We start from the raw sequence: 19,434 nt of genomic DNA, 5'->3' as shown, positions 1-19,434 counted from the left end.
GCTTCAACATATGCATTTTGGGGAACACAGTCATTCAGTCTACACATTTTTTTAAGTAAAAAAAAAATTGTTTATTTATTTTTGAGAGACAGAGAGAGAGACAGAGTGTGAGTGGGGGAGGGGCCGAGAGAGGGAGACACAGAATCTGAAGCAGGTTCCAGGCTCTGAGCTGTCAGCACAGAGCCTGATGCAGGGCTCAAACTCAAGAAAAATCATGACCTGAGCCAAAGTCAGATGCTTAACCGACTGAGCCACCCAGGCGCCCCAGTCTACACATTTGTTAAAATGCAGATTCTAATTCAGTCTATCTGGGGTGAAGCCTGAGGTGCTCCATTTTTTTTTTTAATTTTTTTTTTCAACGTTTATTTATTTTTGGGACAGAGAGAGACAGAGCATGAATGGGGGAGGGGCAGAGAGAGAGGGAGACACAGAATCGGAAACAGGCTCCAGGCTCTGAGCCATCAGCCCAGAGCCCGACGCGGGGCTCGAACTCACGGACCGCGAGATCGTGACCTGGCTGAAGTCGGACGCTTAACCGACTGCGCCACCCAGGCGCCCCAAGGTGCTCCATTTTAACAAGCTCCCAGGTGATGCTGTAGTTTCTGGGGCACAGACCCCACTTTGAATAGCTAGTTTCTAATATCACCCCTATGTTACAAATAAGACAACTGGCATTTTGGAAGGTAGAGACACTTGCCTAAGCTACACAGCTCTCATGTTATGGCACCACACCTGGGATGCAGGAGTCTGGCTTCAGCATGAACTGCTAGCCATGACACTGTTCAGCCTTAGCCCCTAGCAGAATGCCTGGAGGGATTGCTAAAGCAGGGATCACTTCATTAGGTCTGGGTGGGGACCAAGAATATGCATTTCTTGAAGGTTCTCAGGTGATGCTGATGCTGCTGTTATGGGGACCATGCTTTGAGAATCACAACGGTGCCTCTTCTCTAGATAATTTTGCTTTAGATGTCCCTCCTCTACATAGAAAGGAAAATAATGCCTGGGTGGCTCATTCAGTTAAGCATCCAACTCTTCATTTTGGCTCAAGTAATGATCTCATGGTTTGTGGGTTGGAGCCCCACGTCAGGCTCTGCGCTGATGGCTTGGAGCCTGCTTAGGATTTGCTCCCCCCACCCCTCTGCTTCTCTCCCACTCATGCTTGTGTACTCTCTCTTTCTCTCTCTCTCTCTCAAAAATAAAATAAACTTAAAAAAAAAAGGAAGGAACATAATGAGACATAGGGCCTGAATTATCCACACTGACCAACCACCTTGACTAAAACAAAATAAAATTACCTGAAAGGAGTGGAAAGTGCCTAGTGTAGGAGCCATTTCCAGGTGTAGACTTATGCTCCATCATTGTGTGACCTCGGATGAGTTACCTAATCACTCACGTCAATATTTTTATGGTAAAACTAAAAACACCAACCTTGCTTGGTTGTGGGGAGCTTAGAGACAAGTATGAAAAACACCTGCCCAGTTCTGGGTACCAAGGAGTCATTCAATCATTGTTCACTGTTTCAGTCCCATTTGACAGATATTGAAACAGTCTATTACATAAAAATAACCAGCAAACAATAAAAAAAAACCCAAAACAAAAAACCCCCACAAATGACAAAAAACAAGAACTTCACCTTATGATATTGTCTCCTTAGGTTCCATTCTTGATTCATACAGACCTAGAATTTCTTGTGCTTAATAAATCACCATGGTAATGGCCTTCCACTTAATCAACTTTCTCCCAAGGACGCATCAGCAGAATAGACCAAAGTACTTATCAATGAGAGAATAAATATTTCTATAGATTTAACTTACCCCCAAGCCATTATTGTTTGAAGACCCCTACACTATTCTGCTACCCATAGCCCCCCATCTCCATTCTAGAATGGTCAGGCCAAAAACCTTGGAATGGTTCGTGGTCTATGTCTTTCTCTCATATTCCACCTCCAATCCTTTAAGACACCTGTGGACTCCATCCATCTTCCACCTCTGGGTATATATGTGAAAGAATTGAAAACAAGGACTTGAACACCCATGTTCATTATTCATCGTAGCCAAAAGGTGGAAACAACCATCCATGGATGAATGGGTCAACAAAATGTAATGTGTACATAGAATAGAATATTCTTCATCCTTAAAGAGGAATGAAATTCTGACATCTGCTACTACATGGCTGAGCCTTAGATGAAGACATGCCAGATGAAATAAGCCAGACACAAAAGCACCGACACTGTATGATCCCTCTAATATGAGTGTTATACACTGAATTGTACCCTATCCCCAAATTCATATGTTGAGGCTCCAACCCCCAATGTGACTGTTTTTAGATATAGGGCCTTTAGGAAGATAATGGAGATTTAAAAGGTCATAGGGTCCTAGCTTGATGGCACTCATGTCCTTATAAGAAGAGGAAGGAGGGGCGCCTGGGTGGCGCAGTCGGTTAAGCGTCCGACTTCAGCCAGGTCACGATCTCGCGGTCCGGGAGTTCGAGCCCCACGTCAGGCTCTGGGCTGATGGCTCGGAGCCTGGAGCCAGTTTCCGATTCTGTGTCTCCCTCTCTCTCTGCCCCTCCCCCGTTCATGCTCTGTCTCTCTCTGTCCCAAAAATAAATAAAAAAAAAAAAAAAAAAAAAAGAAGAGGAAGGAATGCCAGAGATCTCTCTCCTTGCATATAGAGAAGAGACCACATGAGGGCATAGTCAGGAGGTGGCCATCTACAAGCCTAGAAGAGAGTTCTTACCAGAAACAAACCCTGACAGCCTCTCGATTCTGGACTTGTGACCTCTGGAATTGTGAAAAAAAAAATAGATTTATTTTATTAAAGTCGCCCAATCTGTGGTCTTTCGTTGTGGCCGACCTAGCAGACTGACCCTATGAGGTACCTAGAGTAGTCAAACCCACAGAGAAAGAAAGTAGCACTGAGGCCGCCAAGGACTGGGGGCGGGAGGAGTGGGGACTTAGTGTTTAATGGGAGCAGTGTTTCAACTGGAGGATGAAGAAGTTCTACAGATGGAGGGTGGGGATGTTTGCGTGACAACGTGAAAGCGCTTCATGCCAGTAAACCACTAAACACTTTAAATGGTCAAAATAGTAAGTGTTACGTGTATTTTGCCACAAGATACAACACGATAAAACTTGAGTGGTTTCTCACTACTTTCAGAATAAAGCCCAATGTCCTCCTCAGATCTCATCTCCAACTGTTTTCCTAATAAATTTCTCTCCTGTCCCGAGTCTTCCTTCCTCCTTCCTGTAGCTTAACTGTGTCCTATACTTGGCACTTGCTCTCCCTTGCCTGAGATGCTCTTTCCCCAGGAGCAGGCTCATCCCCTAACTTCCGTCAAGCCTTTGCTCAGTTGCCACTTCTCTTAAAAATATTTTTTTAATGTTTGTTTTGTTTGTTTGTTTGTTTATTTGTTTATTTATTTATTTATTCATTTATTTGAGAGTGTGTGTGTGTGTGTGTGTGTGTGTGTGTGAACTGAGGCGGGGAGGAGAGAGAGGGAGACAGAATCCCAAGCTGGCTCTGAGATGTCAGTGCAGAGCCCCACATGGGCCTCAATGTCATGAACTGTGAGATCCTGACTGGAGCCCAATTCAGTTGCTCAACCTCCTGAGCCACCAGGATGCCCCTGCCACTTCTCTTTAAATTTAAAATTTTATTCCCCCATCCTTACATTTCCATTCCTTTTTCCATGCTTTATTTTTCTTCATAGTACGTATCCTCTTATAAAATACCATTTATTGATGTTTCTTTTTTATTGTCTTTCTCTTGTAGCAGAATGTAAGCCTCTCCAGGGCAGGACTTTCCATGTGTTTTGTATGTTATTGAGTCTTCATTTCCTAGAGCAAGGGTGCTGAATGTTTATCTTCTGAACGCATTAGTGAATGAATATTACAATTACATATGTGGGGTGGGGGAGACATTTTATCTAACTGGTAAATTCCTTGAGAGTAGAAACCATGGTTTTTTTTTTCATCTTTACATTCCAGAGCAACATGAAAAACTGCATAAAAAAGTAGACGTACATTAAAGATGGATGGAAGGAACCATGGATGCATGGATAAATGGATGGATGGATGATGAATGGATGACAGGGTGGATAGCTGGACAGACAGAAAGATTAAAAAAAAAAATAGATGGTGATGGTTTTGTGTTGAAGGAAGGTAGATTTGAGTATCCTAAATCTGGAATGAGAGAGTTGAGGGCAGTTCCTGCTGATGTGAATAAAGGTATTGGGGGGGGGGCATATTATTTTATGAGCCATCAGATTCTCTTTGTTGTGGCCTCTGATCCATAGCTTTTGCCTTCACCCCACATCTGCATGTCATAAAGCTTAGTTATGACATCCATATGTCTCTAATGCAAACACCAGGGCATATACTTCTTAAAGGGGCTATAAAGAGCAATGGCTCGAGAAACAACCATTAGGAGCGTGGGTTTTTTATTATTTTAAAGGGCATTTCAATGACACTGCTGAATGTCCCCTGACCATAAGTCTGATTCCTGTTCTTTCTCTTTCTTTTCTCACCCTCTCAGGATATCAAAGCAGACTGCAATACCTGTGTGGAAATAGAGGACAGAAAGGTAAGTCAGTATTTTTCATCTTTTTGGTTCCCCAAAAAAACAAGAACTCTATGATATAAACCCAAGTGTTTAAAGGCTGGACAGTGGCTTGCAAAGGTGATTCATGTACTGATATTAGACACTTAAAGACAGTCATACTTTAAAAGATTTGTCTTTTTTTTTTCTTTGCAATCTCTGTTATCTCTAATGGCTTCAATGAAGAGTACATTACATAATTAAGTATTAAAAAACTTGGTGCCGGTTTTTATTTTAGTCATATGCTTCTCATAGCTCATTTATCCTTAACTCATTTCACATTGTTGTTGAACATCATTGATGATTATAATATTACATATGAGATAAAATATAAAATATTGGACTTTCCAAGCTGTGTCCCTATATTTGGTTTTTATACACATTGAAAGAGAGGCTGCCTCAGTTTCTTTCCATCATGACACATTTACATGAGCGGCTACTTTCTATCACATAAATCTATTTATGTGAGATGTTTTTGGGGGGCAGGGAGGGGAGGTCATTTCCTACATTTTCAGAGTCACCCCAACCCCCATTCATCTTCCTGTTATACTTGGTGTGGATCCCCTCAGGAAAAACAGCTGTTAGACAATTGTTCTCCACAGTTTGTCCTTATTGACAAGAGTTCACAGATGTTTCCCTGGTAAAGCGCATCCAAGCAGATCAAATTTTGCCTTTAATGCCTTGGATCCAAAGAGGTCAAATAAGTGAATTGAGGGTACATATCTCCCAGCTACTTTTGACATCGTTCCACAATTTTGAAAGATGTTTCTCTGTGCAACTGTACCATTATTGTCGAATGCAGGTATTATGTCAAGCAGAGGTTTTCAGCCCTGATTTGGTGATAGCTCAGTCATCTGCTGATTAATAAGGTGGTTGAGCACTCCTCAAAACAAAATTTGCTTTTAAATAAAAGGCAATTACGGTGCATTATTTTAAGGAGCGTTAATCTCTTCGCGTTGAAAGGAATAATGATACGGTAGCTGAGATTCTCTCTGCCTGATCTTCAGCTCCTTTCCAGGTTTGGGTCGCTCTCGTTTGCAGACAAAGGCATTTCTACTCATATTTGCATCCCCTGTGTTGTTTGCGCGTCGGCATTCTTGCGGGTGTGTATTTTGTGAGTTGGACAAATGGAACGTAGGCTGAACATGTGTCTACAGTCTTTTCTCATCTGTTCCTACTGGTCGTACCGCCAGTGATCTGCCCCAGCCACTCTGCCCACATCACATTGAAAGCATGTCTCCTGCCCTGCTTCCTACATTCAGGTTGTTTCTACTTCCCTTGGACTTTTTGTAGAATTCATAAGCATGTTTCTGTTGAGTATTATTTTTTTTTGGTACCTTCTTTGCCAGTAGTGTTTGAAAGATACAAGGAGACCTGATGCTGTTAAAACAATATCAGCTCCATCACCAGCAAGATAAATGAGCAGCCAGGATAATCTCTGGGCAGTGAAAGCTGGCCACATAGCTCCATTCTACCTAGCCAAACTGCCACTGGTTCATACATCATGGTGATAAGGATCTCCCAAGTCTGTGGATCCGACTGGTGGGGAAAAGTCGTATGTGATCATTCTGTACATGGCTTCAACTGTTTTCAGAAAACAGTAACACATGTGCACACACACACACACACACGCATTCTATGCTTTGTCATAGCCTGTGGGGTTGAGTCAGGCACTTTAGATAAAGCCTCATCTCTAAACAGGTTCACCTGTTGTTTTCCAAACATGAGTGCTTATGAAGGATGATACATGAATTAACCACACCCCTTTTGCCGCAGTTAATTGGTGATGACTCCTGGCAAAGCAACAGTTGTAATGACTCCTTCCATTTTGATCGTCTTATTTTCTAACGATTTTTTATTCGCTCTGTTTGAAAGGAAAACTTTTCTTCCTCTCCAATTCTTTTCCAGTTTATTTTTGGGCTGATTCTTACATTTGGGCAGTAGCTTCTCTGGGTCGCCTAATGTGGTTGGGAGTGGGGGTGAGGTATTGGGGGAGGCTCTTTACATCAGGGTCTTGCCTCCTAATGGAAATGTCAACCCTAGCCATCCCAGAGGGGCAGTGTCCCGCCCTCCACTGAAGAGTGCCAGTCCCACCCCCGCGTACCGTGATGTGGTGCGAGGGCATGCAGGGAGACAGCGGCCGTGGCATCTGGAGTGATCTTCATCCAGTCTCTCGAATGCACCCTGGAACGTCTGTCACCCTGACGTATAATTATGAAATTTCACCATTGAAGCGATGACACTCAGTCCTGCGTGTGTGTGCGCGCCCCTCTCCATTTAATCCGAATGCTTCTGGCAAAATCAGTAATTTGATAAAGTGGAATTGAAGTGACAAGAGATGACAGAGGTGCCATAATAAGTCAGCCTGCCTCTGAAGACACAGCCCCTTGGCCCGGGTGGGTTTTTACGAATCGCTGAGTGCTCTGAAGGGAAACCAGCAGTGATATCTTTAAAGCTCCATTTCCTTTAGTTAAGAAAGCTTAACCTGATGTCGGTAGGACTCGGTGCATGTTTAAGAACACTGTTTTTTTTTCCTTTTTTCATTTTCTTTTCACTTTTCCTTCCTGTCTGCCTCTCTTCAGTGTATACTCTATCTGTGGATGTATCTGTGTGCTTACACCTGCACATTGGTGTATGGTTGAGTACCTTCTGGATAGAAGAATTTCTGAGAACAAGATCTCATCTTTGCTGTAGAGTCTAATAGGGTCTCTCCCTCCTGCCCCCTCCAGTTGCACACCCCATCCTATTTGGTAGGGACGTTCACCTTGAGCTGAATCATTTTTGAACTGATTGAATCCCAGACCAGGTATAATGATGGGAGATAAATGCTGAATTGCAAGAGATAGAGCCCTCATCCTAATGAAGAGAAGTAACTTTGCTCTTCGGGTCTGCACGCAGGCTGGTTCCACCTGACAGCATTGACCCAATGAGAGAATCGTTTTTCTCTCCTGTGTGTCTATTTTTCTCTATCCCAGATGCATATGTTCCATCGGCAGACATTGGCAAGGAGAACCCTGCCTGGTTGTGTGTGGAGAGATTCACAGTGTGTACTTGGGTGTGCCTCCTGTTTTACATTTCCCTTTTTCTTGCAAGCCCACCAATTAGCAGAGCCCCTGTGAATAGACCTGCATGTAGATGGCTTTCTCGCCATTTCTTAGCATCACCCAGAAGGCTGTCACAGGGAGCTCTCAAGGGCTGGCAGCATTTTTCACCCTTAAGTGGGAAGCAGAGCTCAGATTGTTTCCTCCCACAGGTGAATGCCACAGAGCTAATGCAGATTTAGCAAAGGTGACACAAGGTAACCCATCACTCGGAGCGGCCGTCTGGCCTTGCAAAACCGCGTGCGTTTGACATTTACAGTACCCGTGTTGCTGGTGGGGAGCTGAGGCATTTAAATTCATTTTTATTTGTGGTGTGAAATCCATCTGAATTTCAGTACTATTATGAAGACCGTGATTCAGGTGACGGCAGAAGAGGTGGATGGATCAGCTGGGGGTAGAATCTGTCAGGAGGAGATGAGAGCCCATTTGTCAAAGGCTATAAACACAGACAGGCCTTCCTCTCCTCACTTATCGCCTGGGCTGGTGCAGCTAAACAGTTTCAGATCTGCTATGAAATTGCATGGAAGGAAGTTTGAGCTGTTTTCAAAGTTAGAGCGACTTTCAGATTGGATCCAGTTGGAGCTGTGATAGGGATTCATAGTAGATGCCGTCTGCCTGGCTTAACCCTGAGCTTTCAGACTTTTCCCTTTTACGATACTTACCCTGGATCAAGACTCCTAAGTGCCTCCAATTCTTCCTGTACCTTGTGTAGCAGGGACCGACATTACCCTCATTACACACGTCAAAAAATGGAAGAGCTTAAGTGACTTGCCCGAGGTCAAGTGACTACAGAGGCCAGGATTTGAACTCAAAGATTCTTACTGCCGAGGCTATGCTCTTAGCTCTAACTAACGCTAGACTAATGCTAGACTCTCTTACACACACAAACATGAGAATTAAATTTGTCAGAGACTTGTGCTTTCCAACAGATGAATTTCTGCCCAGAATGGTATCTTCATCCATTGCCAACAACATAATCTGACTTTCAATTTGGGACAACCTTTCAGCCCTCACGTTTTTAGCCCCTTTTGTCAAAGGCTAGTAGAGACTTGCCGTAGAGACTTAACATAGCCTTGTCAGCCCTGACCCTCTCCTGAGTCATTGGCACCTGGCGGTGGGGATGCCAGGACTAATTCTGGTCTTGAGGACAAGAGAAAACAGCACCAGAAGTGTACTTTTGGCTTCTCTTTCCAATAGATGTGGTTCAGTTTTAGCTTTTGTATTTCCACCAGGGTATATGCAAGGATTAGAAATCCTGTGCTCACAACACGGGAGTAAACATAGTGTGGTAGTGAAAACCATAGGTTTTGGGGCCTGAAAGTCCTGGGTTTTAATCCCAGTACTACTTACTGGCATTGTGACCTTGAGAAGCTATCTTACCTTGTCTCAGTCTCCATTTGTCTGTCTGTGAATTAAAGATGATAAAATTCACTTGAAAATTTGTTTTGAGGAGTTGATGATACCATAAGGCAGTGTATAGAATGCCTGGCACAAAATAAGAGTACAGTTAACTGTATCTACTCTTATTTTTGTTTTGCAAATGTCTGCACCTACAGGCGTCACATGTCATTTATAATTAAATCTCTTTAAAAAAAGACAAGTCCCCAGAAAGTGTTATGGAGGCTCACAGAAAGGGACAACCAATGGGACCTAGTAGACTTGGGGAATATTTTACCCAAGAAAAGATGCTTGGCCTCAGTCAAGAAATAAACTCAGCCATCTGCCGGGTCCAGGCAGGAATCCTGTTGTGGGGTAAAATGAAGTGCTGGGGACAGCAGTGAACTCCAGAGCAGTGGCCCCATATACAGGAGCTGTGATACAGCTACCTGTTGCCATGTGGAATATATGTTTAGTTTTGCCATTTTTCTCAGCCAGTCTGGAAATATGGATTTTAATGGAAGGCTACTGATTTTTAAAACACCATGCAAGCCAAGTAAAACACATATTCAGAAAAGATTTAAGAGATGCAGAAGGCTTGAGACCTATAAGCTACATCTCAGTGGATTCGGAGGAGCACTTGTGTGCATAATTCTGGAGATGGAGTCTGTTGAAGGCCCTCCTGGCAGAGGGAACCCATCAGGCAAAGACAGAGGCGTCAAAAAATGTGGCATGTTTCAGGTAGGTCCAGGCCTAGTGTGCATGTCTGAGAGTGGTGGGAGGGGAGACTGAGGCAGTGAGGGATAGAAGATTATGGAGGGTATTATCTGCCTTGCTGATGGATCAGAGCTTTGCATCAATCGCTCCTCCCAATGGGAGGGGAGAGTAAGGGAGGGCAGGAAGCCAGAGGTGTATGGAACCAAAGAGGTGCTGGAAACTTTGTGTGACTAACTTGCCAAAGAGGAAGTCCTAAGGAAACAGGGAGAGGGGCCAGAGCACACAGATGCAGCCAGTGTCTGGCTGTGGTTAAGTGCAGGGATGCAATGACGATGAAGGCTTTGCCTAGAGCAAGGTGAGGCCAGCCAGTGCTCAGACATACTGGTGCTGAGTTTCCAGCCAGATGTCCTCTTTCTGAAGATGTGTGGTGGAAAAGGACCGCATTTTCTGGGGCCAGTATCGCTAAATACAGGAGTCAGATTTCAGACGATAAATGAAATACCTCCAAGTGGCTCATGGACATGGCATCATCTCAGTGAAGGAGTGTTGAAGTTACTCTTTTGGTTATTTTTCAGACCTTGGGATTGCACCAAGGAGGTGTAACTTGGTCAGTGTTTTGTTTCATTCATAACAAACCCCAAGGTAGCATTATTTTACTTTTGAGTTAGGCTTGCATTCTGTGTATGACAAAGGATACTGTTCTTTCCATTTACTTCAGTATACAATTTTCTTTTAAAAAATTCTATTTAAGGGGCACCTGGGTGGCTCAGTTGGTTGAGCATCTGCCTCTTGATTTTGGCTCAGGTCATGATCCCACCAGGGTCGTGGGATTGAGACCCACATCAGGCTCCAAGCTGGGTGTGGAGCCTGCTTCAGATTCTCTCTCTCTCTCTCTCTCTCTCTCTCTCTCTCTCTCTCTCCTTCTGCCCCTCTCCCCCGCTCATGCTCTAAATAAATCAATAGATAATAAATAAATAATTCTGCCTAAGACTGTCTTTTATAATTATAACATATTCATTAAGAACAAAACAACTGAGTGGATTTAATGAAAATCAGATGGATGTTGAAAAATTGTATATAAGGATTGCAAATAACTGGATTTTAAGGAACTGTTTTCAGACGGTGTGTTTGCAATCAGAGGAGAGATTTGGGTTTGCATTTGGGAATTTTCCAACTTTGTAAGGAAGACTGGCTGGGGGCAAGGATGGAATCAGGAGTCCAGGCTGGAATGCAGATGAGAGGGCATGAGTCTGAGCTAGAACCACACAGGAGATGAGAGGAAGGTCTGGATTTGGGGAGAGTTCATCAGACCTATCCATGTGGTTTGGCAAATTTGACCCCAGGTCATGGGCAGCTCCATCCAGGGACATGCCAGAGGCTGGCCGCCTTACATATTTGCATCCATCTGGCCGCCATGAGAAGTGAAGGAGTTGATTGACATGGACAAGAAATGAATCTCCTGGATTTCAGAGGCTTAGATGGCAGTGAGGTTGAAAATGAGCACAAAGCAGTCATCAGAGTTGGTTTTCTATTCGTACTGTTCTCTTGCTGTGGGGCTAGGGGTGGAGTAGTCCTCTGGGCTCTGACAGGCAGAACAAAGACAGAGGGGAAGGTGTCCTCCTTACTCTGAGGGCCTCTCCCTGAAATGGGAAGTATTCATGGACGAGTTCCTCATTAAAGACTGAAATGAGATACTCAAGGAGGACAAGGGCAAAGATTGCAGTGAGTGCCATTTGGTGAGACTCAGGATTTGTCTGGGGATTGGATTTCTTTTCTGCTCCAAATGTTGTTTAAGGTTCATGATGTGTATGCATTACATGGGGAGATGCTCCAAGATTCCCCAAAGCGGTGGAAATGGAAATTAAAGCATCCCTGAGCAATGATATTTGAGTTGCAATTGAAGGCAGGGAGAGGGGGAGAGACTCCTGGGTGGCGTTCAAAGATGGAAGTCTGGATGAAGAAACATGGCTTGACTCAGGGACTGAACAGAGGTGTGTGGCTTGAGATGAGGCAGGAAGTGAGCAAGGGCCAAGCCACCTATGGCCTTGCAAATCTGAGAGTGAGTGCTTTGTCCTGCGTCACAGAATGAAATCTGTCTTACATGGAATGTGATTTGATGGTGTGAAATAATCAGATACATGAAGACTCCCCCATTGCCTATAGTGTCTACTTGTCCACAGCTTATGCTTGATCCCTAAAACCTCCGGCAGGTCACCTCTGGCCCCACTATCTCTGGCCAAAGAGTAGGGTGGGGTCATCTAACACCAGCAAAGCTATTGTCTGCTTTGCTTACCCTTTCTCTGGGCATTACATTCTTCTTCTCATGCAAATTCCTCAAGACCCTGAATCTTCTTCACACTATTAGCCATCATTCCTATCAAGCAAGGCTCTCCTTCCAGATGAGTCCACAGCCACTACCCAGCCTGTGGTTTGGCTGTGTTTGGGGCAGCATTGTAGTCTTGCTACCACCATATCCTACCCAAGAATGGTGCCATCTAGCATTGGCAAAGCAACCCACATTTATAGATTTGCCTTCTGCTGAGATGTTCATGAGATTTGGTGTGTATACCACAACAGACCCCATCTTATCCTGGGACATTCTGACAGAGAGCTGCACATGTAGCCCATCAAAAGCCAGACTCAACCTCATTTCTACTTAGACGTGGGGACTAGCCAAAAGTAGAGAAGATAAATGCCAGGGTCTGGAATTATGTGCCCAGAACCTCAGACAGGGGATGGAAGTCAACTTTGGAGAGGACTCCCTCTCCCCCAAAATTGGTTGCTGCCAAGAAATCTTTGACATTTTTGTTCACTTCCACATGATTTATTTCAAAAAAACAATGTAATATGGTAGAAAACAGTTTGGGGAGCAGATCTGGGTTTGAATCCTAGTTCTGCCCTTGGTTGTTAGTTATAAGACCTTGGGAAAGCCACATTAGCTTTCTGATCCACAGTCATACCATCTATAAAATGGGGATAGATAATGCGTGCCATATAGTGTTCTTGTGGGCTGTATTAGGACATCTTCGATGGCACAAGAGAAAACCAATTTGGACCAGCTTAAAGATTAAAAAGAAAAGGCAGCCTGTTAGGTCACATAACAGCAAAATTAGGCTATCTTCTGGTTTAGTTGGATTGTGGTATTTAAATACAAATGTGGTAGAAAAGGAAAGGGGATCACTAGCTACAGGCTTAAATTCTACCTGCGGAAAGAGAGGGCTTCCTTTCCAGTGGTTTCGGTACAAATGCAGGGGATGATAGTCATTGGCTTAACCTGAGTCACTTAGTTACGGAAAGCAGTACTCAGCTAGTCTGTTTGCTTTCATCCACAACCGGAAGTAGGATGGGCCCCAGCTGAATGACGTAAATGGAGTATGGCAGAGTATAGTCCCCAAAGGAAACCTTGACTGATTGTTTTACCAGAAGAGAAAATGCAGATAAGTAATAGACCTCACATGCGTTGAGCACTTACTATATACTGGACTCTGTTTTTAGCACTTTATGTGCATTCTATTATTGAATCTTTATAAAGATTCTTTAAGATAGGTACAATATTTATCCCCACTTTGCAGATGAGAAAACTGAGGGAAGGAGGACTTAGCTAACAGTTAAGTAGTAAGTATAGGGTAGATTCCAACTCAGGTGGTCTGCCTTTGATTCTTAACCACTGACTATGCTACTTCTGCCAAGGATGCTACACAGGAGAAAACAAATAAATGGTCCTCACTGCCCAGCATGCTCAGTTCCTGGCACACAAGTAAATGGTTGCTCTGATTTTGAGAATTATTGTAGCAAAGTCCTTGAAGGAATAGGAATACCTTGGGCCAATCCTAAATGGAATTCTGTGATGCATCTCTCATTTAATTTCCTCTTAATCAGTCCTCCTTAAGTATTATCTTGAGGTCCTCAATGTGTCTGCTTTTTGGAATGATCAAAATGCTCAGGTTCCAGTCACTGCTTCACTTCTCTGCATGACTGAGAGTTATTTTTGTAGACAAGAGTTCCTTACTCTAGGATGGGTCTCTGCACCTGCCTTTTATATTTTATCTGCAGGTTAGTTGATGCCTTCTCTTTTTCTGAACTTTGAAAATGACATGTTAGTCATCCTTTCCTCTTTCATTTATTTTAGGGAAATTTGAAGGTAGTGTGGGCTGGGGGATGGGGGAAGGCACATAAAAACTGGAAGAGCTTCTAAAATGGATGTGGTGTGGAGTTAAATTAGCCTTTGATGGGTCAGAAACCCAAATGACAGATGATGAGGGGTGCTGGGCACATTCAGCAGTACCGCGGGCAAAGATGTAACACATAGAGCGCAGTGAAAAGCTCTTGAGGTGGATCAGGCCATTTGCCTGAAACACCCTCCCGTCAGCCTTGATGTTGGCTTTGGGAAGCTAGTCTAAAGAATCACGGCATAACAGACTGGCTAAGAGCTTTAGCTCAGGATTCTCAAAGGCCTGGGTCTGAACCCCAGCCTGGCTACTTCCTGGTTACTTAACCTTGCAGATGCTCATGATCTCCTGTAAAATGGAGAGAAATAGAGTAGATACTTTCTGGGGGTGACTGTGGGACCCAGTGAGCTAATTTACTTAGGGTACTCAGCATCCTGGCTATGCAGATGTTATGCCTTCAAGAAATGCAGGCTACCCTGTTGCATTCTGCCATATGCTTTTGTTGTTTTGTTGTCTTCTTTAACTGTGGTGTCATTTTCTTGGATCTCCAGTGGGATGAGAGAAGTTAAGTAAAACTGGTAGGAGCAGTTAAGCACATAGCTAAGTACACAGGAAAGATAAAACTAGATACCAGGTCCCCAGTTACCAGTCGAAGATTTTGTGTATCCTGCATGCACTTATGAATCTGGTTGAGGGTGCATAGAGAGGGTTGGAAAGCCTACCTACAAGTGTAGGCCAGTGAATGGAAACAGGTTTAATTTCTGGCATTAGTTCAGATTGATTGATAGTGTCTGTACAGAGTGCTGTGTTGATGAGGAGTCTGAGCCCTGGGTTTTACAGAAAGAGTGCGCGTTTGATTAGTGATGCCTGACAAGGGTGAAGGAGGGGGAGTTACAGTGTGTGTGCCAGAAAAAGGTGGTTCCTGGCACTGAAAGTTGAATCTGGCAACTGATAAGTGAAACAACCCTAAATGCTTCACATTTAAGCCCAAAGATGAAGAGAAGACAGGCATTTCATGCTTCTGTTTCATTCTCTGTTTGGTCTTTACTTTTGAGCACCTGTTTTTCTTGTTATGTTACAGATTTTCAGTCTGTGAAGCCACTGGTATGTTTATAGATGGTGCGTGGCTTAAACACAATTTAATACATAAGAGCCTTATGCTAGACACATATAGCTTCACTTTTCCTAGGCCCTTGAGAAGCCTTTTCTCTCGGTTACTTCTGGTCATAAGTTACCTGACTTCAGCCTCAGGTAGGGTTATGCTTTTGAAACCTCAATTTTAAAAGTGTGATTTATCTACAAGATATCTGTCATCTCCTTGCATTATGTATTAATTGGGGCTGACTTGCTTACATTTTAATACTATTAATTATAGCTGTTACTTTCATTTGTCATTTATTTTACTGAAAAAAAGCAAGTCTACTTTTTGTGTAATTTTTACTGATACTTCTTTCAACCATGAATTAAAATTCATTTAGGAAACAATTAAATGCACAGCTAGTTTTCTAGGATAGTTCTGTCATCTCTTCTCAAATAAAAAAAAAAATGCCCATCGGCTTCTTTTGTGATGAGTGGTGTGTGTTAATTAATTTTTTTTCCTCTTCACTTGGTGTGTTTTATTATACCACTTCTTGATATGTGATTGGGTGACTTTATGACACTTTAGATAGAAAGCATGTCCTGTCCAAATGTGATTTATGTTGTCCCAGAACTTTTGCACAGTTCAGCTGAAATTTTCTTCATGTTGATCAAGGTCAGAAAACCCAGGGATTATACCATCCATCTTAGCGGCTGGAGTGCTGAAATAATTTTTGATGGGACTTGATGCAGTAGCAACAGAATCCAAAGGTCGAGTGGGGAAAACATTCTCACACGTGCAAATTCACATATGCACAGACATGCACAAACATGTGCATGTGTTATGTTGAATTTTTATCCCTTTAATTGGCTTATTTTTTGGTCTATTATAGGTTAGAATTTATTTATTTATTTATTTATTTATTTATTTTATAAATTAAAAAAAAATTTTGTTAAGTTTATTTATTTTTGAGAGAGAGAGAGAGAGAGAGAGAGAGAGAGAGAGAGAGAGAAAGCAGGAGAAAGGGAGAGGTAGTGAGAGAGGGAGACACAGAATCCGAAGCAGGCCCCGGGCTCTGAGCTGTCAGCACAGGGCCCTACACGGGGCTTGACCTCACGAACAGTGAGATCATGACCTCAGCCAAAGTTAGAGGCTTAAAGGACTGAGCCATCCAGGCGCCCCTAGGTTAGAATTTATTTTTGAATAAAGTCATCAAAAATGCATTATCTTTTACTATAGCCATTGCAGACTAAAAGCTATCAGAATCTGCAGGTCAACCAAAGGTTTTTCATATTTTCTTTTTAACCAGAAAGTTTTCTCAGTGGATTAGAGGACAGATCATTTAATTCTTTTTTAATGTTTTTTTTTTTTTTGAGAGAGAGAGAGAGAGAGAGAGTGCAAGTGGGGGAGGGGCAAAGAGAGAGGGAGACACAGAATCTGAAGCAGGCTGCAGGCTCTGAGCTGTCAGCACAGAGCCCAACGTGGAGCTCAAACTCACAAACTGGGAGATCATGACCTGAGCTGAAGTTGGATGCTTAACCAACTGAGCCACCCAGACGCCCCAGAATAGATCCTTTAGAACATAAAATATGTCGAGCTCAAAATGTTTTAGCGTTTGGTTAAGGGATACATCAGGAAGCAAATCCTGGTCATGAGGCATGCAAGCAGACTGACTCAGCCAGGGAGGCTGATAGCTTTTCCCAGGCCCTTGATCCGGTCAAATAACTGATTCCTATGGTATACAGAGAATCAGGTCAAGGAAGTAATAGAACTTAAATGTATGTTTTGCATCCCCTCAAAATAGTACCATAACTTGTAATGAGGAAAAAAATACAGTTTTTAATTTGGTCTATTTAAATTGAATTTTTCGGTTGATCTAATTCATCAATGCATAAATTGACAAATACTTATTCTGCCCTGACGATAGGAGTGAAGTGTCTTCATAGGGAAATCACAAAAGCTTGAGAGTGATCACTAAGGAGCTAACAAAAAATTCACACAAAGGATAGAATCACATAGAAACAAACACATGGTGAACACCTGTCCTTGATAGCTGTACAAAAAGGCAAAGTAAAGCCAGTGTGGCATACTAATTTCTGCCTACCAAATAGGCGATGTTGACATACTTTACCATTCTAGCAAAATTGCCGTGAAACTGGCTCCTGCGTTCTTTACCATTTGTGCCACAAGTTGGTGAAACTCGTTCAAAAACCAGAGTACCCGTACCTATGATCATCCATGCAGATAATTACTCCTTTGATCCAATCTTATTCCTATGAGTTATTACAATTGCCCAGTCTTAAGGGAGTGGCTTTTTATGTTGAGTACATAATGATGGAGTATAATGTCGCTGTTAAAAGTGATTATAGGTTAGTGTCAGAGGTCCACGAATAATAATCGATGTCATATTGAACAAAAATATATCCTATAATATAGCATGAGCTTCTGACTACTATCAAGTATAAAATTCACATGAAGAAAGAACTATTTATGTTTTTCATGTTCAAAAAAATTTCATTGATTTATGATTTGAGAGTTAGAAAGTAAGTCATTATCATGGTAAAATTTTTAAATTAATTATTTATTTTTTAATTTACGTCCAAGTTAGTTAGCATATGGTGCAACAGTGATTTCAGGAGTAGATTCCTTAATGCCCCTTACCCATTTAGCCCATCCCCCCTCCCACAACCCCTCCAGTAACCCTCTGTTTGTTCTCTATATTTAGGAGTCTCTTATGTTTTGTCCCCCTCCCTGTTTTTATATTAATTTTGCTTCCCTTCCCTTGTGTTCATCTACTTTGTCTCTTAAAATGCTCATATGAGTGAAGTCATAGGGTATTTGTCTTTCTCTGACTGGCTAATTCGCTTACCATAATTCCCTCTAGTTCCATCCACATAGTTGCAAATGGCAAGATTTCACTTCTTTTTTATTGCCGAGTAATCCTCCATTGTGTATATATACCACATCTTCTTTATGTGATGGTTAATTTTAAGTGTCAACTTGTTTGGCCGTGGGATGCCCAGATTAACCATGGTTTCTGGGTGTGTCTGTGAGGGTGTTTCCAGAGGAGATTAACATTGGAATCAGTGGACTAAGTAAATTAAATCACTGTCCTCAAGCTGGGTGGGCCTCATCTAATCCATTGAGGGTTTGAATAAAACAAAAGTGAGAAAAAGGAACAATTTTGGTCACCTCCTCCCCCCGTCCTGCCTGGCCCCATGCCCCCAAACCGGGACAAGTCATTTCATCTTAATCCTGCTCTCAGGCTGGGATTTATACCATTGGCTCCCCTGGTTCTCAGAACTTCAGACTGAATTAGCTGCCAGCTTCCTTGGATCTCCAGCTTTCAGATGGTGAATGATGGGTTTTTTTCAGCCTCTATGACCACATGAGCCAATTCCTCATAATGAATCAACAAATCTCAAGGGGCACCTGGGTGGCTCAGTCATTTGAGCATCTGACTTCAGCTCAGGTCATGATCTTGCAGTTGAGGAGTTTGAGCCCCGTGTCGGGCTCTGTGCTGACAGCTTAGATCCTGTAGCCTGCTTCTGATTCTGTGTGTGTGTCTCTCTCTCTGCCCCTCCCCTGCTTATGCTCTGTCTCTCTCTGTCTCAAAAATAAAGTAACATTAAGAAAAATAAATAAATCTCTCTCTCCATATATACGTATGTATATATGTATATATGTACATGTATATGTATATGTACATATATCTTCTATTTGTTCTGTTTCTCTGGAGACCCCCGAGTATGGTCATAATGGAAGGAATGGAGTTACCCTATTAGAAGATGTGCAACACTAAGTTTAGGGCTGAGTTTGGCCATATTACATAACCTTTCTGCAACTCGGATTCCTCTTCTGCAAAGAGATAATAATGATTCCACCTATCTCTTAAGGTTGTTGTGAACCTTACTTATAATGTATCTCAAGTGCCTGCCCAGTTTCTGGCACAAAGTAATTATCGAATGCATGGTTGTCAATAGTAGTAATACTACTAAAAGCCATAAACAGAAATCATGATAAACAACTTGTATTCTTGTTGAGAAATAGAATGTCACAGGTAAAAAGAAATCTCTAAACAAGCCACCATAGTCTATAAGAAGTGTCTCAAGTGAAATGTTACCAAGGAGCCAAATATATAAAATAAATAACTGTCCCACTGATGAGATTGTCCTTGAAAGAAGCCCTCTTTTGTTTGTTTGTTTGTTTGTTTGTTTCTTGAAAAGCAGAAGTAGAGTTTACAGGATTGTTATCCAATACCTGACTAAATCTATTGAGCAAACATTGCTGATTCAAGAAGGTAAAGTTTTCCAAATGAACATGCTTCATGTTTGCTGAAATGGGACCTGTTGAGATTTGCAGCAACTTGGAAAAAAATGGATGGGACGATCGCA

General features: G+C 42.5%; 1 protein-coding gene across 24 annotated transcripts in view; it reads left to right on the top strand.

Annotated features, from left to right (window-relative positions):
- RBFOX1 (RNA binding fox-1 homolog 1) overlaps window positions 1–19,434 on the top strand; it is a 1,791,866-nt gene that overhangs the window by 862,400 nt on the left and 910,032 nt on the right. For all 24 annotated transcript variants that reach the window (XM_043560618.1, XM_043560609.1, XM_043560612.1 and 21 more), the window contains one exon: window positions 4,536–4,583. In XM_043560618.1, the coding sequence (XP_043416553.1) occupies window positions 4,536–4,583 (48 nt within the window). The remainder of the gene's footprint in view (window positions 1–4,535; window positions 4,584–19,434) is intronic.

Source organism: Prionailurus bengalensis, chromosome E3, assembly GCF_016509475.1.
Source record: "Prionailurus bengalensis isolate Pbe53 chromosome E3, Fcat_Pben_1.1_paternal_pri, whole genome shotgun sequence".
NCBI classification, from domain to species: domain Eukaryota; kingdom Metazoa; phylum Chordata; class Mammalia; order Carnivora; family Felidae; genus Prionailurus; species Prionailurus bengalensis.
This window is presented reverse-complemented; position numbering and strand designations above follow the sequence as displayed.